This window comes from Vulpes vulpes, chromosome 14 (assembly GCF_048418805.1).
Source record: "Vulpes vulpes isolate BD-2025 chromosome 14, VulVul3, whole genome shotgun sequence".
Classification (NCBI taxonomy): Eukaryota; Metazoa; Chordata; class Mammalia; order Carnivora; family Canidae; genus Vulpes; species Vulpes vulpes.
The window spans coordinates 39,049,510-39,073,983 of record NC_132793.1 but is presented as its reverse complement, the minus strand read 5'-3'; the positions used below and the strand labels follow the sequence as shown (position 1 = coordinate 39,073,983).

The following is a 24,474-nucleotide window of genomic DNA, read 5'->3' as shown; positions in this document are numbered from 1 at the left end:
GATTCTTTCTAAGGGCATGTCATCTCCAGAGGCCCCACAGATCAGAGAAAAGCATCCTGATACAAGGGCCACAAATTAATAGTCAACAGAGACTAGCTATAAAGGAGACAGACTTGTAGCTATGAGGTGATATGAGGATAGAATTCTGTCCAAAAGAAGGGATTCATATTGGGTGGGTATTAAATGATGGAGACAGATCCTCTCTCATGAAGAGTTTTGCATTTTAGAGAGGCAAGCAAGGAGAAAGGAATTACAGAGGCATCAGAAGAGAAAGAGAAAAACAGCTCTAAGCATAGTAAAGCAAATACAGTACAAAGCAACTGATAGCCAATTCAAAGGGAGTAACAAGCTGACTAGGCTTCCAGACTTCCTGCAGGATCACCAAAACTATGCTATATTAATGTTCCAGTTCTCCATGAGACCCTTCTGTTTACCCACTAAGGCATATAATTACTATCCTGTGTGAATTTTTTCATCACCAGAGGGAACCTTGAGACAATGTTGAACTTTACATGAATCCTGTACTCCTGGAAAACAAGGACTGCCAAAAAAACTACCCCTCACCTTTTTTGTGTTCCATAAAACAGCATACAGCAAAGAACTACTCTTCCCCATATGACTTAGATAAAAATCATGGATGATCTCTTGTAACCTATGATAAGACCAAGATACAGATTCTTCAATTTCCCATTCTTTCACTCATAAATGATTAGCTGAACTATTTGTGTCCATTGACCATTCTGACTGGCTGTTAACTCTGTCCTGCTTTTTTCCCCCTCTCCCAAGCCCTGGACTTTGACCCACCCTTGAGCAGTGGAAGTTGAACAACTCCTCTCAAATGACCCCTCCCAAGAATCAGCTGACCTCGGTTGACCCTGATCAACTCTCCAATCTTGTCACCAACTCATCCCAGTACCCTACACCCAAGATTTTTTACCCTGTTTACTCCTCTCTATGGGAGAAAAGCCCCTTTGTATTTGATCTTTGAGATGCTTATAGATCTCATGGTAGAAGTGATTCTTCCTATTGCAATATTCTTCCTGCTCCTATTAAGATAATATTCTTTTCCTTACTGTAATAATCTTTTTGAATAAAGCTTCTCTTTATCTAAGTCCAAATTTGTTTTCGTCATTTTCAACTTGAAAAAAGCCTCAATTACATAAATTAAAATCATTAAATATCCTCTTATTATTGGCATTTATTTTTATAGAATCTCAACTACTATATATTTCTTGATATACAGTCACATAATAAAATATATAGAAGCACTACCATAAATAACACTGTTAATTTCTCCAATATTCAAACACAAAAATTACTTAATTGGTTGTTAAAATAATTAAAGCATTTCATATCTAAAATGAAAAGTAGCAACCAAAAACTGTGATTTGGAAATCGCAGAAATAATTACTTTCTGTTTTACTTTTTTCTGACATTCAATTATCTCTTTACAAGCTCTTCAAAAAAAGGGAAAAGCTTGATGAATTTATTTTTATGTTGGCCAATTATTAACTCAAGCATGAACCGAACAATAGAGTTCTTCTCTCTGAAGAACTTTCTGAAACAACCTATCACTTTTCCAGTGGTCCAGTGCCCTAGTCTCAAAAATTAACTGTAGCACATACATAAAATAAACCTTCAGTGTTTTTAATCCAGAAGGGAAGTACACAAGATAATTTCTTACTAGGAAGATCATGTTTTTCTAAAATATTTATATTCCCGTTTATGAAAAATATTTTAAAATAATACTCACATAACAAATACATCACACAAAAAATCAAGTACTCACCCGCATTGACTATAGCATCTACCTCTAGCAATGTGATGTCACCTCTATAGAGAGAAACTTTTCCACTCAAACTTTTCTTCACCTGTGAAGTTTCCTGAGTATTTTCTTCTGTAATAAAAAATAGTAATAGTTTTAATGTATTTAATAAAGACAATTTTGATACAAGAGCCAGTATGGGTCACAATCTGATATACTAGACAAGTGGAAATACATGTATAAGTACCAGGGCTGTGGCTTATTCTGTAATTATTACACATTCATCAGTACAAATGTAGTAGCACACATATAATAGGCATTCAGTATATTTAGACATGTTAAATTGACCAACAAAAAATTCAATGTTTATTATTATGAAAATATAAAATTTAAAATAAAATTATGTAATACTAGTTTCATAAGAAGATAAGATGTATGACCAAGACAAAATAAATTTTCACAATGAACAAGCTTATTTCTATTTCATTCTAGTTACCTGAAGTCACCCTTGAAAAGAAAATTTACTCAGAGCAAAAACATGTAAGTTCAGCTCTTTGCTACTTCTAAGTAACAAACGTCCCTCAAAATGAGATGGATTAAGAATATCTGAATGAGTGAAACTGCTTTTCTTATCAAATTGTATTAGCCTTTCACTCTAGAGGGTGCTTGCTGCTAGATTTAAAAGAGATAAAGCTCTGTTCTGCAGGTAACAGCCAACAAGCTTGTATAGTGAAAACAAACCAAAGCGTTACATTCTACAACCTGACATATTTTCAAATGTTTTATGGCAATATTATAAATAGTGTTTCATTCATTTTTAACAAGTAGTGATGTTAAGATATTCAACACAGCTGTATGAAATCAATGTTTTAAAATGTATTACTATACATAAAAAGCTTTTTAATATACCTCTAGGAAAGATATTAACTTAAACTTTTTAAAGTACTTATGATCTGTGCAAATCTTTCAAGGGGAAAGATAATGCTACTAATTCACTAAGACACACTTAAATGAGCATGTAATTTTGAAGTATTGGGAGATGAGGAATGATAAGCTATGAGTCACTTAAATTGACTTTGGGCCCCACCAGCCACAGCAAAAATTGGCCAAGACTAAGGATGTGATCTGTGGCCAAAAGAGTGATCTTTCCTCTATCTGCCTCCAAAGCATCCTCTTCTTTGTAATCACCTCTCTCCTTAAAGGATTCTACTCAAAATACTCATCGGTGTTGGCAGTAGTAGCAGTAATAATAAAAAGAGGAGAATATGGGAAAATTGTATGTTAAAAGAGTAGAGAAAGATGTTTGAAGACTTCAAAATAAAAAACCACCTCAAAGGTTCCTACACTATTGTCTGCCTTTGCCAGATAATGGCAAAGAGTACAGACTTTCCTACCAGACTAACTCTATTCAAGTTAACAACTGGGTGACATTTGAAAAGTTATTTTCTCCATGCCTGTCTATAAACAACTGGCATAGTTCATAGTTAACCTGAGTTCATTACCCTTAGAATAATATTTGCTCCATAGTAAGCTCTCAACAAACACTACTGTTTTTTTTAACAAAAGTTTTACAAAGGTGACAAACTATTTTAGTATCTATATTCAGAATACTACAGTAGTTAAGAAATACTTCCAAATGATATTATTTTGAAAAATGTATCATTACATGATGATGATGATGATGATGATGATGATGATTTCCATCAGTGAAAAAGATCAGACTTTGTTTGTGCTCTAACCAAGCTGTCAATGCCTGGACCAATGACAAAGATTTTAAGCCAGAAGACCTTGAATTCCACATCCAATAAGTTTCTATTCTTTCTACTTTTACCAAATTAGAAAGTCCTGATTCCCAATTATATGTGGTTGAACAACATTAAATATTTGTTAGCTTTGTCAAAAAAATTCTGGATATTTGTACTATTTTAAACCAGAAATTATAAAGACTTCTCACTGATGGGTTTCAGAACTCCATCATTGATTAAATTGATAAGCATATCACAAATGAAGACATAAAGTTTGACCTTCCAACCTGGGATGCAAAGTTAGATAGATTTCAAATCCTTCCCTCAAATTGCATTTAGCTCTAAAAAGTACTTATTCATTTTCTCACTCTTAACATATGTGACAATAAACCATGTATTTCTTTCTCCAAATGTAAAGAAATTATCAAAGAATGGTATTGGAAAGACTGAAAATTTAAGTCATTTATACCACAAAGAAATTCTAATCTCTCATCTGCAAATTTTAAAAATGGGATATTTTGAGCTTAAACTAAAGCTTAAAGCAAATTCAACATATTGAATAAATATACTGCTATGACATGTCATTCAAATAAGTCACTCAAAACGGTCTTATTAGAATCATCAGCATCATGAAGAAATATTTTTATTCTTCTCTTTCATTTTAAAAATTCCCATGAGCATCCTTTTCCCTCGTAGCCAGATTTACCCTTGCTGCCCAGTTTCTCATTTGGTATATCAAAAAGGCATAAATGTACCTAAAAGCTGTAATTTGAGAGTATTAATAATTATCAGTCTTTCCTTCAGCAATAAACCAAAACCAAACAGCATGCTTTTGACCACTACCTACTCTTGGTAAATACAATGTAAATTACCACCAGAGGCTAACTTCTTTTATTTAAATGGCATTTCACTGCCTTCCTTTTCACACAAGTATGTTTGATCAGCACTCCCAATGTATCTTTTCCTATATCCTAGGTTTTCAGTAATAAATAAGATAGAAAATTGTCAAGCATTGCTGCCTCATGGACATCCTATATGTACATACACAAAGCACTAACTCACATTTTGCTCATAATTGGTTTTATCCAACTGCAAGTTGAAATATCTATCAGTGTGCACATAAGATAGTAACTGTTCTTCTAGATTGCATACTATATTGTAAAACAAACAAAAAACAATAATAACAAAAGAGCTAGACAGTAGTTAAAAGGGTAAAAAACAGACTTCATTCTGGAACTACTGCAACTGGGGAACAGAGATCTCAGTATAGAATCAATCTCAATTCCCAATATAGCAAGAACAAGTAGGGACTTATAACCAAGGAGCAGAATGAGAATTAATGGAAGGAAAGTTACTAAGAAGAAAAACTGGAGGCAGTGGGAGATTCTGATTGAACAGACTTAGGATTCTTGCTAAAGGCAGGCTAGGGTGATTAGACATCACCTGGGGTTTGGGAGGGAATGTGGAATTAGATCAATATTGAGGGTGGGGATTCTCTCTAAACTGATTTAGCAGAAATCTTACTAAAACTGGACTGTGTAGATCTAGCAAAGATCTGACTTAATGAAGAAAAAAGCTTAGTGGAATCTGACTAAATTTCAGTTAAAGAGAAAGACTTGTCAGTCCTTCCTCTTATTCAAGAAAAGAAGACATGTTTTTCTTCCTTTGATCACTGTAAGTCCATTTCTCATTAGGTTGCCTTTTGTTCATTAAGGACATTAGTTGAGACTTCGTAGTGGAGGACATTTGCTAGGTAGTATGAGTAGCCAAGCATTTAATGAGGGGAAAAAGAAAAACAAAGATTAATGGTTGAAGCAGATGAGAAACCTAGTTTTTGAATCCATAGGGAAGACAGTTGAGAAGATTTCTAGAAGATGGGCACAAAATATCTTTTGCAGTTTGAATGTCCTCGTGATGACATCAGGTGCTCCACTGAGCTTTCTGAATGGCCTACATAGCCATAGACAGGAAGGGTGCCCATACATGATCCAATGAGGTGATTTCTTTGAAGTTTATACCAAATCATCCAGCTTCAGCTTGCAGGGCTTCAGGAAAAGGGTAGTTTTAGTTCTCAAAGATGCCAAATCAGGTGGTGGGGAGAAAAACTGTAAACATTTTGAAGAAATGTAGCCAGACACTGAAGGAAGAAACTAGAAGAACTGACAAAATATGCAAGACAATGAGCAGAACTAGAATAACCCACAAGCAAGGATGTACAACAGTTTTCCACTGAAACATAAAATGTCTCTCTCCAGTCACCCGCTCCCCCTCCTTTTTAATCTTGTTTACAAAATAAGTCTGGTCTAATTAGATTTGGTCTAATTATATAAGTACAGCAAGAATGTAATTGACCACTTGGGACTTTCAAGTTGGCTTTGCTGAAACTTTTTGTAGAGAATCTCAGATTAGATTTTTAAAAGACTTTTGAGGCTAGGAAGCCAAACCTAGAACTCATCACCAGACATAGCCTATAATTCCTATAGATTTGGATGAATTCCTCTCCTCAAGATGCCCAAAATAGCCTAAAGTTCCTGGGCTTGCCAGGAAGTGACCTTCTTTACTTATTTGTAAGGTTGAGAATACTGTATATAAGATAGAAAGCTGCTTTCTCCAAAAGGCGTTTGTTAGCATTGGCTCTATAAAGTCAAACTTTAGTTCCTTAAAACTGTCTGATAATCTTATTCTATGCATCATTTCAAATATGACATTCCAGTCAAAGCCTATATAATCAGATTTTCCAATTATGTGCCATTACACATAAAATAGATTCTGATTGAACTGATACAAATAATTTTATTGTAATGAAAATAAGAATACTCAATAGAGTTTCTGAATTCTGGAGAGATCACATAGGGAGAAAAGAAAAAAGTTTCATTACTGTGTATACAGAAGTATAATCTGCTAAAATGTCATGAGTTACAGATAGTTTAAGAGAAAAATGGATTCCTTAAATAAAACATTAAAGAACAGCAATGTTCTAAAACAACAAATATAAAAATCATAATCATTCTTCATTAGTCCATTCAGTCCCATATAATTGATTCTTTTTCCACCAGTATTATTTATTAAAACAGTAATAACAAAGAAAAAACACCCACATACTTTTCTTATTTCATTAAACCAATTACACTAAGTAATCTTATATAATTAGATCTATTTCTGAATTCTGTATTCAGTAGAACAGAAATTTCAGATATTCCAGGGGCTGTCTGGGAAATATCAATTTCAGTTTAAAGTTAAGATTTCATTTTGGACTTCATTTTGTGAAGTTGTCAAAAATGTCAAAAGGTTTGAACCCTTGATTAAACAGGATCATAGATGACTATGAAACAATACTCAGATTTTCACAAATATAATGAAGACAACATAAGGTGCAAAAAAATTATTGTGATAAGATGCAGAATCTTTGTTTTCTAGGCAGATTACTTAAAAGGTAAAGAAAATCCTGTCACAATATAAGAACAAAGATGAGGAGAGGGGAAAGATGGCAAAAGAATAGGGGGTCCTCAACTCACCTGGTCCCACAAACTTACCTAGATAACTTTTAAAACATCTTGAACACCTACGAATTTGACCTGAGATTTTTTTTTTTAAGATTTTTATTTATTTATTCATAAGAGACACAGAGAGAGAGGCAGAGACATAGGCAGACAGAGAAGCGGCAGGCTCCCTGTGGGGAGATGGATGCAGACTGATCCCAGATCCCAGGATCACGCCCTGAGCCAAAGGCAGGTGCTCAACCACTGAGCCACCCAGGTGTCCCTCAACCTGAGATTTAAAGAGAGAACAGCTGGAATGCTACAGAGAGAAAAGTTTTCACTTCTAACAAGGTAGGAAGGCATGAATGAATGAAGGAATGAATGAATGAATGATGTTGGGGAGGGGAACCACAAGTAGCCATGCTAAAGTGGCACAGTGAAAGCCTCTGGGACAATAAAGCCCAGCCCTGGAGAAGCAGGAACTTTAAAAATCCGAAACGGAGTTTTCCCAGAGGGAAAAGTACTTAGCAGGGAAATCATGCAAAATCCCAAGAGGGGCAGTGAAGCCTCAAGATTCCTGGAGTCAACATAAGAGGAAGGGTGCCCAGAGGAAAGCTCACCACAAACTGCGGTCCGATATCGGTAAAGGGCCAGAGTGTTGCAGCACTCTGGGACATTTGAGAGAAGCCAGTCAGTTAGACGGGCTGGCTTCAGGCAGAAGTGACTGAAACCTGTTCCCACCCAGGAGACAAGGGCCCCAGGAGTGCAGGTCCAGTGGCACAGGGCCCCGGATCACAGGGCACCCAAGAAGACAAAGCTAGCATTCTGTGTTCCCCCTGGGACTGGCGGAAGCATGTAGGGCACAGGGCAGTGAGGACTCTCTCCTGCCGCTGGGTGCCCCCAAGCCGTGCAAATCAGCACACCCGCACCAGCCCCCAGGAGCATCTAACCCAGTACAGACTGGGAGACTGCGTTAGTTACAAAGAGGGAGCTCGACTCCGGAGCTGGAAATCTGGCCACCATCATTGTTGTCTTTCCTCTTTGTTTCACCCTGTGCCTGGGAAAGGTGGGCCGCTAGGGAAGGAAGGCCCCACAGGATAAACAACTCACACTGAGCCTGACACCTGGCAGAGAGTGGGCATCTCCACCTAGGCACAGACACCTTAGAATCGGCACAGCAGACACCTCCCCCAGAACACCAGCTGGAAAAACAAGAGAAGACCAAGTTTATTGACCAAGCAACTCTGGAAGGCTCCAGGACCGAAGGAAAATCAAGGGAAAATAGAATACAGAACTAGAGGGTCCTTTTTTTTTTTTCCTTTTTGCATTACGACTCATTTTTATATCAGACTAAAATTTTCCAATATTGTTCTCTTTTCCCACCTTAACTACAATATTTTACCAGCTCTTCTTTTTTAAGTTTTTTTTTTCCTTTTTGACTTTAATATTTCTACAATTACATGTCTTAGATATATTTTTCACTTCTGGATTCAAAATAGAAGGAGAAATAAAGAGCTTCCAAGATAGGCAAAAACTAAAACAAGATGTGACCACCAGACTGGCTCTGCAAGAAATATTAAGAGGGATCCTGTAAAATAAAGAGGAAGCCCAAAGAAAAAATCCACAAAAACAAGAGATTCAATAGGTATTAGGATGACACTAAGTTCATATCTTTCAATAGTTACTCTGAACGTGAATGAGCTAAATGATCCCGTCAAAAGACACAGGGATTTGGACTGGATAAAAAAACAAGACATATCTACATGCTGTCTACAAGTGACTCATTTTAGACCTAAGGACACCTGCAGGCTGAAAATGAAAGGGTGGAGAACCATTTACCATTCAAATGGTCCTCGAAAGAAAGCTGGGGTATCAATCCTCATATCAGATAAATTAGAGTTTATACCAGACTGTAGTAAGAGATGAAGAGGGACACTATATCATACTTAAAGCATCTATCCAACAAGAAGACCTAACAATCATGAATATTTATGCCCCTAATGTGGGAGCTGCCAAGTATATCAATCAATAAAAAACCAAATTAAGGAGACACTTAGATAATAATACACTAATAGTAGGAGATTTCAACATGGCACTCTGAGCAAATGACAGATCTTCTAAGCAGAACATCACCAAAGAAACAAGGGCAAATAGATTTCACAGACATATACAGAACTTTCCATCCAAACACATTCTTCTCTAGTACACATGGAACTTTCTCCAGAATAGATCACATATAGGGTCATAAATAAGGCCTCAACTAACACCAAAAGATTGGGATTGCCCCCTGCATATTTTCAGACTGCAATGTTTTGAAACTAGAAGTCAATCACATTAAGAAATTTGGAAGAAACTCAAACACATGGAGGTTAAAGAGCATCCTACTAAAAGATGAAGGGTCAACCAGGAAATTAGAGAATAATTAAAAAGAGTCATGGAAACTAATGAAAATGAAGATACAATAGTTCAAAATCTTTGGGATACAGCAAAAGCAGTCCTAAGAGGGGAATGCAGGCAATACAAGCCTCCCTCAAAAAATTGGAAAATAGTCAAATACACAAGGTAACCTCGCCCTTAAGGGAATTGGAGAAAGAACAGTAAGCAAAACCTATATCAAGCAGAAGAAGAGAGGTAATAAAGATTCAAGCAGAACTCAATGAAATAGAGATCAGAAGAACTGTAGAACAGATCAACAAAACCAGGAATTGGTTCTTTGAAAGAATTAATAAGATAGATAAACCCTTAGCCAGCCTTATTAGAAAGAAAAGAGAAAAGACTCAGATTAACAAAATCACAAATGAAAGAGGAGAGATCACAACCAATACCAAGGAAATGCAAACTATTTTAAAAATATATTATGTACAACTATATGCCAACAAATTAGGCAATCTAGAAAAAAATGGATGCGTTTTTGCAAATGCACAAATTACCAAATCTGGAACAGGAAGAAATAAAAAACCTGCACAGGCCAATAACCAGCAAGGAAATTCAAGCAGCCATCAAAACCCTCCCAAGACACAAAAGTCCAGGGCCAGATCACTTCCCAGGAGAATTCCATCAAACGTTTAAAGAAGAAATAATATCTATTCTACTAAAGCTGTTCCAAAAGATAGAAAGGGACAGAAGAGTTCCAAACTCATATTATGAGCCAGCATTACCTTGATTCCAAAACCAAACCCCCCCAAAAAAAGAATTATAGACCAATTTCCCTGATGAACATGGATGCAAAAATTCTCAACAAGATACTAGTCAATAGGATCCAACAGTACATTAAGAAGGCTATTCACCATGACCAAGTGGGATTTATCCCCAGGATGCAAGGATGGTTCAACGCTCATAAAACAATCAACGTGACAGATAACATCAACAAGAGAAAACACAAGAACCATATGATCCTCTCACTAGATGCAGAGAAAGCATTTGACAAAATACAGCCTCCATTCCTGATCAAAACTCTTCAGAGTGTAGGGATAGAGGGAACATTCCTCAGCAAGTTAAAAGCCATCTATGAAAAGCCCACAGCAAATATCATTCTCACTGGAGAAACACTGGGAGCCTTTCCCCTAAGACCAGCAACATGACAGGGAGGTCCACTCTCACCACCACTATTCAACATAGTATTAGAAGTCCTAGCCTCAGCAATCAGGCAACAAAAAGAAATAAAAGGCATTCAAATTGGCAAAGAAGAAGTCAAACTCTCCCTCTTTGCAGATGACATGATACTGTATATAGAAAAGCCAGGATGCCTGGGTGGCTCAGCAGTTTAGTGTCTGCCTTCAGCCCAGGCCATGATCCTAAAGTCCCGGGATAGAGTCCCAACAGAGAGCTCCCTGCAGGAAGTGTGCTCCTCCCTCTGCCTGTGTCTCTGCCTCTCTCTTTCTCTCTCTCTCTAAGAATAAATAAAATCTTAAAAAAAAAGAAAGAAAAGATGAAAGACTCTACCCTGACATTGCTAGAACTCATACAGCAATTCAGCAACGTGGTAAGATACAAATCAGTGCACAGAAATCACTGGCATTTCTGTGCACTAACAATGAGACCGAAGAAAGAGAAATTAAGGAATCAATTCCATTTACAATTGCACCCAAAAACATAAGATATAGGAATAAACCTAACCAAAGAGGTAAATGATCTGTACCCTAAAAACTACAGAACACTTAGGAAAGAAATTAAGGAAGATACAAAGAGATGGAAAAACATCCCATGCTCATAGATTGGAAGAATTAATATTGTGAAAATCTCTAAGCTACCCAGGGCAATTTACACTCTCAGTGTAATCCCTATCAAAGTACCATGGGCTTTCTTCACAGAGTTAGAATAAATAATCTTAAAACTTGTATGGAATCAGAAAAGACCCCGAATAGCCAGAGGAATATTGAAAAATAAAACCAATGCCAGAAGCATAACAATGTCGGATTCTAAGCTGTATTACAAAGCTGTGATCATCAAGACACTATGGTACTGGCACAAAAACAGACACATAGATCAATGGAACAGAATAGAGAATCCAGAAATAGGCCCTCAACTCTATGGTCAACTAATATTCAACAAAGCAGGAAAGACTATTCACTGGAAAAAGGACAATCTCTTCAATAAATGGTGCTGGGAACATTGGACAGCCACATGCAGAAGAATGAAACTAGACCATTTCCTACACCATACACAAAGATAAACTCAAAATGGATGAAAGATCTAATTGTGAGACAAGATTCCATCAAAATCCTAGAGGAGAACACAGGCAACTCCTTTTTTGAACTTGACCACAGCCAACTTCTTACAAGATACATCTATGAAGGCAAGGAAAACAAAAGCAAAAATGAATTATTGGGACTTAATCAGGATATAAAACTTCTGCACAGTCAACAAAACTAAAAGACAACCTACAGAATGGGAGAAGATATTTGCAAATGACAGATAAAAGGCTAGTCCAAGATCTATAAAGAACTTATCAAACTCAACACCCAAGAAACAAAAAATCCAATCATGAAATGGGCAAAAGACATGAACAGAAATGTCTCCAAAGATGACATACACATGGCCAACAAACACATGAGAAAATGCTCCGCATCACTTGCCATCGGGGAAATACAAATCAAAACCACAATGAGATACCACCTCACACCAATGAGAATGGCAAAAATTAACAAGACAGGGAACACAAATGTTGGAGAGGATGTGGAGAAAGTGGAACTCTATTGCACTGCTGGTGGGAATGCAAACTGTATAGCCACTCTGGAAAACAGTGTGGAGGTTCCTCAAAGAGTTAAAAATAGAGCTACCCTACAACCCAGCAACTGCACTACTGGGTATTTACCCCAAAGATACAGATATAGTGAAATGCCGGGATACCTGTGCCCCAATGTTCATATCAGCAATGTCCACAATAGCCAAACGGTGGTGGAAGAGGCCTCAATGTCCTTCAATAGATGAATGAATAAAAGAGATGTGGTGTATATACAATGGAATATTACTCAACCATTAGAAAGGACGAATACCTACCATCTGCTTTGACGTGGATGGAACTGGAGGGTATTATGCTGAGTGAAATAAATCAATTGGAGAAGGAAAAATCATCATATGGTTTCACTCATACGGGGAATATAAGAAATAGTGAAAGGGATTATTAGGGAAAAGAGGGGACCTGAGTGGGAAAAAATTAGAGGGGGAGATAAACCATGAGAGCCTCCTAACTCTGGGAAACAAAGGGTTGTGGAACAGAGGTGGGTGGAGGGATGGGGTAACTGGGTGATGGGCACTGAGCATGGCACCTAATGAGATGAGCACTGGGTGTTGTATGTTGGCAAACTGAATTTCAGTTAAAAAATAAAAAAGAACAGGGACACTTGGGTGGTTCAGTGGTATAGCATCTGCCTATGGCTCAAGGTGTGATCTCAGAATCCTGCATCAGGCTCTCCTTGGGGAGGCTGCTTCTCCCTCTGCCTATATCTCTGCCTCTCTCTCTGTGTCTCTCATGAATAAAATAAGTAAAATCTTTAAAAAAAAAAAAGAACAGACCAATAATCCAAGAAAACTTCATTTTTTTTTTCAAAGAGAATACCCAACTCTAGTTTTGCATCAGTACATCATGGGCTCATCAAAAAAAAAAGGCAAAAAAAAAATAGGTCCATTCAATTTTAGCCAACTTACAGAGAAAATCCTCTTCTGCAAAACTTCTATTACTTTCCATATCTATTCAAGTGATTATATTTTTTCCTCTTCCTCATTTTGAAATAACCAGTGATCTTGATTTAGGACAAAATGACTCTGCCTTAATAACAACAAAAATCCTTCATCCTGCAGACTTTGCATTAGGAGTTGTTTCTCTTTACCCTTTTATTCCTACTAGCTTCACTTACATATATTACCATTTTTAACCATAAGTACTCTTTATTTTATAGAGAAGACTAAGTAGACATTGTAAATTGTCACATGTGAGTATTCTATAGCAGACTAGTAAATTTTATGAATATATCATCTCTCAATTTCTAGAGACATGTTTATAGTACAAGCTTTTAGTATGGCCAAAGAACATATTTATTCACAAACTCAAATGTATTTAGCACCATACAAAAAGCCAAAAGAATATAATGTTCTAATAATTTGTGTTTCAGTATTTTACTTAGAAATAATCTACATTTACTTAATTTAATTTAGCCTAACCCTAAGTTTATAAGGTACTAAAAAGATTTCAGAAACTATTTTTAGGCAGGTATATTAGAACATTAAACAAAGCTCACTATTACCTCAAGTTATTTCCCTGCTAACTATTTATACAGCACAGCAGCACAAAAGTAAAAATCTAAAAAAGTTAAATACATGAATTTTTCTCTTACTCCTATATGTGATATACAAGAAGTCATGGATATCAGGCAATTAATGTTTACTGAATTTTTACTTGTACATTTGGTCTTAGGTTGAATTTGTAATTTTGTTCATCTAAACAACTAGTAGATATAACACAATCTTACCTAATAAACCCAAGTATAACAAAATATATGCTAATATTATACTTATTGCTGATAACTCAATAAACCCAAGTATAACAAAATATATGCTCATATTATACTTATTGCTGATAACTCAGAAGATACAGTTGTTTTTATTAAAACGATCTTATTTGCCAAAGATTTACCCAAGTCATTTAAAAAGCAAAATATTTGAGTTAGTTTCTATCTTTCTGGTAGTTTTAAGAATATTTAATTTGTATAAGTTCCCATTTACCTCTAAACCAATTTGAATACAGTTCCTTTACTGGAATTTATAAATTAATTTGGTAATACCATCCAAAAATAGAAAAATATCACATATACATAATATACACATATACACAAACAAAGATCTTACACTTTCATTCTAAAATTTTAACCATGAGTCAGAACACAGTAGTACAACTCTGGTCTATGCTCCCCTTGATATTTTTTATCCAAATTACATTTCTAGCAGAAGGAAAAGGTAAGGTAACATGTTCAATGTGATGGCTAATGTTTTCTACCAATATTTATAGAGGAGACTTTCAAGATTTTTCATTTGCCCTGATATGTAATCTTATGGAGGCTATAGATGGAAATTTTAGGTGAGAAATATACTGAGGAGACATCAAGCAGCTGTCTGGATGTCTCCAAAGCTCACCTGAGTATATAAAACATCCATTCTGCTTTCAAGTACCTTTTCTTCCTTTTCTGCTTTAAGTAGTTGCTTTTGGGAGTCCCTGAGTCCCTTGAGAGCCCCTGATGAGGAGCAGACAGCCTGAAGTTCAAGTGACTATGAGGAGTTGAGAAGCTGCACTGGGAAGGGAAAAGTCTTACAGAGAGGGGACAGAGGAGTATCAAAGGTAGGGATCTGAAGAGGTACATATCAAAGAATTTAAGGAAGCTGAAGGGAAAATCAAGGATGATAAGAAGAGGAAGGAAGATCATAACCAATGGGAATGGAGAGGTCTTAAAGGAGCCAGTTTGGGGAGATCTTTAGTTTTCTAAAGAAGCCAGTAAAGTTCCAAATTATCCTTAGTAAAGCAAAGCCACCAGAAAGGAAGTAGACAGAGATGGCAGATCATACAGCCCTCAGGATATCAAGAAAGGCATTTCAGTGTACTGAAAAATTCTCAAGGGAGAAACAGGGTCAAATAAATAGAGAAAACAGAGAGGCCTACGAAGAGCCAGGAAAAACCTTTGCAGCCCAGGTGTAAATCACTACTCAAAACAAAGCCAGGAAGAAAGACTTCCAGCCCAATAAGTACCTTTCAAACAAAGAAACCTGGGACTCTAAGTCAGCTTCAGAGATACTTAGAATCTTAAGATTCAAAACTGGCCCCTAACTGGTTTTTTTTTTTTTTTTAAGATTTTATTTATTTATTCATGACAGACACAAAGAGAGAGAGAGGAAGAGGCAGAGACACAGGCAGAGGGAGAAGCAGGCTCCATGCAGGGAGCCTGATGTGGCGCTAAACCACTGGGCCACAGGGACTGCCTGTACTGGGCTCTAATGGACTGTCATCCAGGGCACTGACTATGGAGTCAGCCTCCCCAAGAGATCCCCAGTCTGTCAATCAAGAGTGAAGACAAATGCTTCAAAGATCAGATATAGATGATCAGACATCCAGAAATCTCTTTAGGGAATTCTCTTTAAATTGATTGAGTGAAGGGATCCCTGGGTGGCTCAGCGATTTGGCGCCTGCCTTTGGTCCAGGGCGCGATCTTGGAGTCCCGGGATCAAGTCCCACATCAGGCTCCGGGCATGGAGCCTGCTTCTCCCTCTGCCTGTGTCTCTGCCTCTCTCTCTCTCTCTATCTAAATATATATATATACACATATATATAATGAATATGAATATCTCTCTCTATATATATAATGAATAAATAAATAAAATCTTTTTAAAAAATAAGATAAAAAAATAAATTGATTGAATGAGATTCTTGCTAACACCAGGCTTTGCAGGTCTAGCAAAAATGGGGCCTAGCCAAGAAAAGCACTTAGAGGAATCAAACTAAAATTTGGTTAAAGTCTTTGTTAATATCATGTGACGTTCAAAAGTGGTATTTGAAAAAAGCGTTGTTAATCTACTTCCTACTCTGAGGAATAGTAACAAATAATATTTTTATTAACTGTGGATTGGTTTTATTATGGTAATAGTTTAACATGTCAGAAAATACTGAGACTTCAATATGGGGTAGAAAGGAATATAATGGGTGTCCTTCTGGTCTACCCATCAGTGTAATCTCTATCTTTCATTGTCTTTGAGCTATTATATAATTCTGTAAATTGTAAAAAAGGGGGGGATGCCTGGGTGGCTTAGTGGCTGAATGTCCGCCTTCGGCTATGGTCATAATCCCGGGTCCAAGGATCGAGTCCCAATTCAGGCTCCCCACAGGGATCCTGCTTCTCCCTCTTCCTATGTCTCTGCCTCTCTCTGTGTGTCTCTCATAAATAAATAAATAAATAAAATAGTTTTTAAAAAGAGAGAGAAATAAAAATGCAAATGATTCTTGCCCATGGAAATGCAAATAAATTATGTTCGCTTGAATGCAACTGATATCATCCTATGGTCAATTTGCATTTACTTGTAAATTCATCTCAGAGTTCTTTACTACTTATATATATATGTGATCCTTTAAATCCTCCTTTGAGGGCAGCCCAGGTGGCTCAGCGGTTTAGTGCTGCCTTCAGTCCAGGCCTGATCCTGGAGATCCGGGATCGAGTCCCACCTCAGGCTCCCTGCATGGAGCCTGCTTCTCCCTCTGCCTGTGTCTCTGCCTCTCTCTCTCTCACTCTGTGTCTCTCATGAATAAATAAAATCTTTTAAAAATAAAAAAAATAAAAATAAATAAATCCTCCTTTGAACCAGAATGAAATTGTTGATAAGTGTTTATTTTACATCCATATGAGTCATAATCTCATCTTTATAAAACATTTCCCTCTAATGGACATTTTTATTTAGTTCCCGTTCATTAAATTAATACTTAGATAACATTTACCAGGTACTAAGTACTCTTCTAACACTTACAAATATTAGCTCCTAGCATCCTAACAAATCTATGCAATATGTATTACTAATATTCCCTTTATGTAGATAAGGAAGCTGAACCATATAGAAAGGAGATAGTTTGACCATGTACACACAACTGGTAAGTAAAAACCTGGGATTTGAACTCAGGCAGCCCACGCACTTACCCAACATGTTATACAAGCTCTCATTTACCTATTTTTACTTCAGAGAGTTCAATTCTGAATGAGGTGCCTATTTTTAAGTCCCTTCTCTCCCTTTATTGTAAAATATAGGAATTTCACCCTCCCATAAAAGCATTGTGCTAGGGAAAAAAAATGTAATCGGTTCATCAATGTGGTTATCATATTGAAAATAATGCAAAGATCTCAGTTTCCTACTACTATCTGACAATGTTTCATAACATATAATACACCAGGGATTAGGGGACTACATAATAAATTCAAATTTGCTGATATTAACCAAGTATATTCTATTTGTATTTTCTCTTTTTGTTTATGCAAAATCATCAAACTTGCAGATTAATTTATCGCAACACATCCTCTATTTGCAGTGGGACTCTGTTTGTATTTATGACTTTATTTAAATTCTGGCATTTATGTTACTAATTTACCTCTTAGGCATCAATAAACAACTTTAAAGATATTGATTGATCCCTTTAATGAGGTAGGAATATACTCCAATGCTATAGTAAAAACAACAAAAACAAATTTAATCAAATGTTTATTAACTCACTAATGACATTAAGATACACTAGGAGAAGCGAATTTTGTTAACTGAATCTCAATTAAGATTAATTGACCAACATTATCCCATTTTAAAAGTATAATTTTAAGACTATATTTAATAGAATTTTCATAAAAGTCATAATTCTATTTTACATTTCAAACTTTTAAAACACGTTGAACTAAACTGTCCTACCACTTTCCATTAGAACTGCCAAACTACCTACAGGTCATGTGATAAGCAGCTAAGGGATCACTACTGGTCCCCTGACAATGCTTGGAAAACTAAGATGCTGGGGGACAGTCACATGAAATGTATAGGAATACTCCAAATTCTTAAATTCCCATATACTAACATCCTCTGTATTCTATCATCTGGGGGCATGACACAGAAAAACCATCAAGAGCACCAATGAGCTGACTGGTGGTCCCTCAACAGGGGACCTACTGCCAATGTACCACTTTCATTCTGAGAATGCCAGAAAAATCAGTTAAACCATGCAATAAAATAAAAAAAGATCAGACAAATGTCTAAAGAAATTAATGTTTAAAGTTATAATCAAGATGATCAGAAAAATAATTTGGGACTCATTAAGGGGCTCTAAGGACACACACCCTGAGAACTAAAGGAACCCCAGGGACGCAGACTGTGTTTCTGAGATTATATCTTAAAACCAGCCAGCCTGTTGATCTGCACACCTCTATCTCCTATCTGATCATGCCTACCTAATAATCATGATGCCATATTCCAGATTCCTGTCTTTTTTGCCCTTCTGCCTTAATAGCTCATTTCTTTAATTGGCTTGAGACTCAATCACCCTGCCTCTCATCCTAGCTCCAACTTTCATGGAGCTTCCATGAATGAAAATCTCAACAACAGATTTTTTTTTTCTTTGCCCTAGGATTCCAAACTAACCCTGTCAGGCAAAGTCAAGAAAATCTTCAGATAAAGTACTCGTATTTAAGTGACACTTCACCTAATTAAGAAGGCAGGCATTCCAAGCTTGATAGCCATGCTAAGTAATGCAGGAAAAACAAAGCCCAGCAAAGATAAATTCCGTCATTCTAGCAGAATGACAGTAAAGCATATACAAATAACTTCAATACGAGGAAGATTATTATCAATGCCATAACAAAGATTCAAAGTTCTTTGAGGTTCAGACAGAGAAATAACATTCAGTAATGTTTTATAAGAGTGAAACTTCCAAGCTGAGTTTTAAAGGATCAGTAAGAGTATCAGATGGCTACAGAATGAGAGGAAAGCGGCAAGATGGAAGGGCATTCCTAAATCATAGGGCCAGAAAATAAAGTACGCATTGAGGAAAAGTAAGAATTTATCCAGAATGAAAGTATGGAGAGCACCACAAATGGAGGTGTAGTGGCAGATAAGACTCAACCTCTTCAGGTTTGAACCAGATGGTAGAAGACCTTGGATGGTGGCTGTTTGAGATCTATCAAAGAAGTCACAAATTAATAGCTTTTGCTGAAGATTTTCTTCAGCATAAGCAGTATCATTATTGTTTTTGCTTTTGAAATTGTATTTTAAATTTTTAATTAAATTTTAGCATTCAAAATTACATTTCACATTAAATGTGAGGTTTCATATTAAGACTTAGGTTTCCTACTTCTTTTGAAAAATCTGGAAATACTGAGCCCACATATCCACATGACATGTGAGTAGAGGCTACAGCCTTTGGGTAGGCATCCTTCACTTTCCAATTTACAACAGAGTATATTTGTTTACATGTAAACCAGGCTAGCCTCACTCAGTTATATTGCCTGTCTGTCTCCCACAGGCACTTGGATATTAGATCCAAAGGATTAATGACTACTGACTACAAATCCAAGATATCTATCAGAAACCTATTAGAAACACAATATAGTTACTGAAGTGGCATGAAAAAACATGAAGCAAGTTTTCACAAAATCAGAACAAATGCTTACATGTCAAACAATAAAACTATAATCAAAACTTAGGGGAAAAAACTCATATTGGGATCTAGGCTATGGTAAAAAGTCAGTAATTCAGGAGCACAAAAGTAACTGAGAAAACTATACTTTCCTTAACTGATTCTTTTACCTGTAAATAAAGAGCATTATGAAAAAAAAATTCAGTAACTAAGAACCTCCAAAAAGACTTCCAAAGAATCATACTCATCTGTGTCTATGCCCTTATATAGTACTCTTCCACAGTGACTCTGGACTTTTCCATGTCCTTTCTCCTTTTCCTTTATCTTTGACCAATGGGACATCAACAAACATGACCCAAGCAGAGGTTTAATGAGTGTTTGTACCCTGATATTTGCCTTGTCTAGCTATGCCAAGACTACTATGTGACGAAGTCTAGGCTAGTCTATTGCAGAATAAGAAGCCACTTAGAACAGAGACAAGTCATCTCACATGAGGTTCTCTAGAGCAACCAGCCTGACAACTGCCAGCCAGATATATGAGACCGTCCAGAATCATCTAGCTTCAACCAATGCACCTTTATGTAAGACTGATGCAACCTAATACTTCAAGTAATCTTGTATAAAAATCAACTAGGTTCATATAGTCTGAAGAAAAGGAGATTTCTGGTAAAGTTTATGAGATCCTAATTTATAAAAACAAATAAATGCTGGCTCAAATAAAGAAATAATATAAAAAACCTAGAAAATCAGAAAACCAGTAGCATATATAAGTTGTCTTCTTTTTCATTAAGGGTAGCATTTTTCAGGTTAAAATACTATAGTGCATTGCAAAGTCAGTTTCATAGACTATAATCAACTTTTTCACAAAATGATATAGAACAAAATTAAAATAGTGTACAGCATGTAGTGATGAAAAGTACTATTCTATAAAATTTTGTTTCAGTTACATGTACATAGATACACACCTTTATGAATGTTTATAACTATAGATCTTGAGTAAATTTTTTGATATTTTGAAATTACTATGTATTTGTCTCTACTCTCTGACACAAAATCTTTTAAACTGTTGTCATTTTTGTACTTTGTCATTCCACAAAAATGAACAAATTTTAAAGACTAGTGATCATTTCTGTAAAATTTCTGGGATGAAGAACTAACACCTAATTATTGACTAATTTTTATTAAGATTTTACAGTGTGGGGCACCTGGGTGGCTCAGTGACTTAAGCACCCAACTCTTGATTTCAGCTCAGGTCTTGATCTCAGGATCAGGAGATCAAGCCTTGCCTGGGGCTCCATGTTATGCATGGAGTCTGCTTAAGATTCTCTCTCTCTCCTCCTCCCTCTGCCCATCCCCCCACCCCACTATATCTCTCTCTCTCTCAAAAACAGTAATAAAGATTTTGCAGGGACTAGCAGAGGCAGATATTTGATAATAGCAAATATGGAATTCACTGACAAAATCATTACTGAATATTTTTATGTTTAAGAGGACCTGTTTTATTCCATAGGAGCAAAATCCACATGGTAAAGTACATGACAATATACTACAGTATCACATACAATACTATAACTCACTTGTGCAACTTTAATAAAAAATGAACATTTTCAGAAAATATGATTTAACCTGTAGTAGATACCCTAATCTAAAGAAAACAGGGAAAGGAGGAAATTGCAGGGCCTAAATTAATAAAGAAGAAAAACTGGAATTCCACAAAATTTTTTAAAGAGACCCTGGAACTCTATAAGATGAAGACACCAAAGTCCTGAGTCTTCCCTAAACTTTATAGAATTAGTGAATAGCAGTTCCAGTATTCCTTTCCCTCTATAATGATTAATCACACAATTTGTGTGTGATCTTATAGTTTAACTATCTAAAAGAACATCTCTTTCTATTTGTGTTGTAGCCATATATATATGCATTGAGACCCTATATATATATATATGAAGTGACTCAACCAATAAGTTAATGAGTCAATGAGAAAAAAGTTTCTCACACTGAAGCACAGAAGACACTAAAATTAGGTAAGTACATACAGACATACAAGATATGCAGGAGCTAAGGAAATTGCAGGGGAGGATGTGAAGATCACCAGAGAATAGAAGCTAGCAGTCCCAATGCCAGGAAGAGAACAAAACAGGTGGGCAGATGTCTATAAGGAATCTGGATTCATCTGGCCAGAACTGTCATACACGACAGTTTATGATTTGGCTTTCTATTATGTTCAACCTTGGCAGGGCACACAGGGGTCCAGCCAAATTTAAAGGAGCAGAAATTGAACTAACATACCAAATGAGTTTGAGAACTATTTGTTCTAGCTTTCCCTGCAGGGTTCTAACATCTGCAACAAACTCGAGTTCTTTGATTTAGACTGTGTAGAGTTAAACATTAAAATACTCAAATCATTTTCTTTAGCTCTAGTTCTTTTTTCCAAAATGGTATTTAATTTTCTCCCAGGATTCTTTGAGTATTATGGTAATAATTACCTAATTAATATAATTACTAAGCTTGGTTCATCTTTATTCATAAGCTCTCTTCATTTATCATTAGTATAATTTAGTTATTAACCACTGAACTGCACTTGGCACTGTACCAGATGTTATGCAATTTAAATACACAGCTGCTGCCCACCAAATACAAGTAAAAGAAAATCACTGACCTATCTAATCAAGAAGTAAAATTGGAAAGGAACCCTAATGGAAACTTAGATCCCTGCGGGAGTTCTTAAAGTAATCTTGTCCTGAAATAAGACTGTGGCAATGAAGACAGGAAAGGGCAAACACCAGAAAAACTACTCAAAAGGCATATTTAACAAAGCGTTAGGGTCTCAATGCATAGGAGGAAGGACAGGACCTCCTGGTTTCCGATGTAGGTGGCTATGAGAGGTAATGCTGTGAAAGCCAGTTTGCAAAGAAAGATTAATTCTTCTTAGATATCTTAAATCTGAACCTCCTGCCAGAATATTTAAATACAGTTGTTATATGTATACAGGCCTTGGTGTTCAAAAGGAAGGTTTCCAGGCTAGAAATACAGATTTGGAGGCATCACCACGTGGTAGGGGCCCTGGGTGAGATCATCATGGGTACACATGCAAAGGAAAGTGGGCCAAAGAACACTGGAGAATCCAACCTTTCTAATAAGGTAAGACTAAGGGGAAGAACATGAAAAAGACACAGAGAACACATACTTAGAGAGACAGGAGAAAACCAGCAGAAGCCTTATGGAGGAGACAGTTTCATAAACAAGTGGTCAGTCGTTTCAAAGGTCACAGAGAACAGAAGGACAAAAAACGTCCCATTGGATGTAATATTACGTCATCCCTGATGACCTTAACAAGAACAGTTTCAATAAAGCCAGAATATTGGCATGCCTACAGCCAAACTTAGAGCATTACTGCCCCACAACATGGTAGAGAAATAAGATGGAAAGAATCTGTGTCTCCAAATGGCCACATGGAGTTGAATGAACTTCCAACACCTGAAACATTCCCTCGTAAAGTAAGAAATAAAATAAAATCTTTAAACCATGGAATCATTGATAGGTCTTGTTACAACAGCCTTTTCCTAGCTTACCCATCCAGTAAATAAGTATACCATAACTTATCTAATCAATTCCTTTTTTTTTATGATTTTATTTATTTATTCATGAGAGATATAGAGACAGAGGCAGAGATAGAAGAGGGACAGAAGACAGAGGGAGAAGCAGGCTCCACACAGGAAGCCGATGTGGGACTTGATCCCGGGTCTCCAGGATCACACCTTGGGCTGAAGGTAGCGCTAAACTGCTGAGCCACCCGGGCTGCCCTACTCAATTCCTTTTTGAGAGCATTTAGGTCATTTCCCATTTTTTATTGTTAATATTGTAATATGAAGATCTTTACACATAAATCTTTGAATATATCTCTGATTATATCTTTTTTCCAGGTTTCAAAATAGAATTACTGAGTCTGGCACAGGCTTTAAAAGCAGACTACAAGATCCTCCTGCTTTATTTTCATGGAGGTAAGGGGAACACACAAACAAACATGGTTGAAATAAATTCAAAAAAGATAAGGTGATGGAGGGATTTCTCTCACAACGTATATCTACATCAAATCATCACATTATATACTTTAAATATCTTATGATCATATTTGTCAATTATAGCTCAATAAAGCTGAAAGAAAAAGAATTTTTAAAGAATAAAGCCTGGCCACTGGATTAGAGTTCCCCATTTATGGGATTCCTGGGTGGCTCAGCGGTTAAGTGCCTGCCTTCAGCCCAGGGCATGATCTTGGAGACCCAGGATCAAATCCCATGTCAGGCTCACTGCATGAAGCCTGCTTCTCCCTCTGCCTATGTCTCTGCCTCTCTCTCTCTCTCTCTCTCTCTCTCTCATGAATAAATAAATAAAATCTTTAAAAAAAAAAAAAAAGTTCCCCGTTTATCCAAACATCATTGAGAATTACAGAAGTCAGATTTTATTAGACTCCGCATCTTCATTAACTCTTCCAATTAGCATCCCTAAGCCCTCTAACTGCAGTTTGATTTTAACTCTAACTCATTTTCAACTAGACTGTAAATCCCACCAATTCTACTCTTAAAATATTTCAAATTCATTTTCTCCTCTTGACACTCACTGGTTTATTAAGTTAAACATTAAAATAAACTGAATCAAAAGATAAAGTTCCCTTGCACTAATCTATCTTATCCTCATTTTCCACAACTCACCCACCACCCTGCTCTCTTATCAAACCAGCCTCTTTAATGCTTCTATGTCTTTGTAAATTCTGGAATGTCATTCTCTTTCATCCTTTTGACAAACCCCTACTCATCTCTTAGGAGATGATACAAATGTCAGATATTTTGTGAA

The 24,474-nt window shown here is 36.4% G+C and overlaps 1 protein-coding gene across 8 annotated transcripts in view; it reads right to left on the bottom strand.

Annotated features, from left to right (window-relative positions):
• Positions 1–24,474, bottom strand: part of MACROD2 (mono-ADP ribosylhydrolase 2) — a 1,918,082-nt gene that overhangs the window by 1,838,681 nt on the left and 54,927 nt on the right. For 6 of the 8 annotated variants that reach the window (XM_026002392.2, XM_026002393.2, XM_072736414.1 and 3 more), the window contains one exon: positions 1,790–1,897. The exons of the other annotated variants lie outside the window; for them this stretch is intronic. In XM_026002392.2, coding sequence (XP_025858177.2) covers positions 1,790–1,897 — 108 coding nt within the window. The remainder of the gene's footprint in view (positions 1–1,789; positions 1,898–24,474) is intronic. 8 annotated transcript variants of the gene reach the window in all.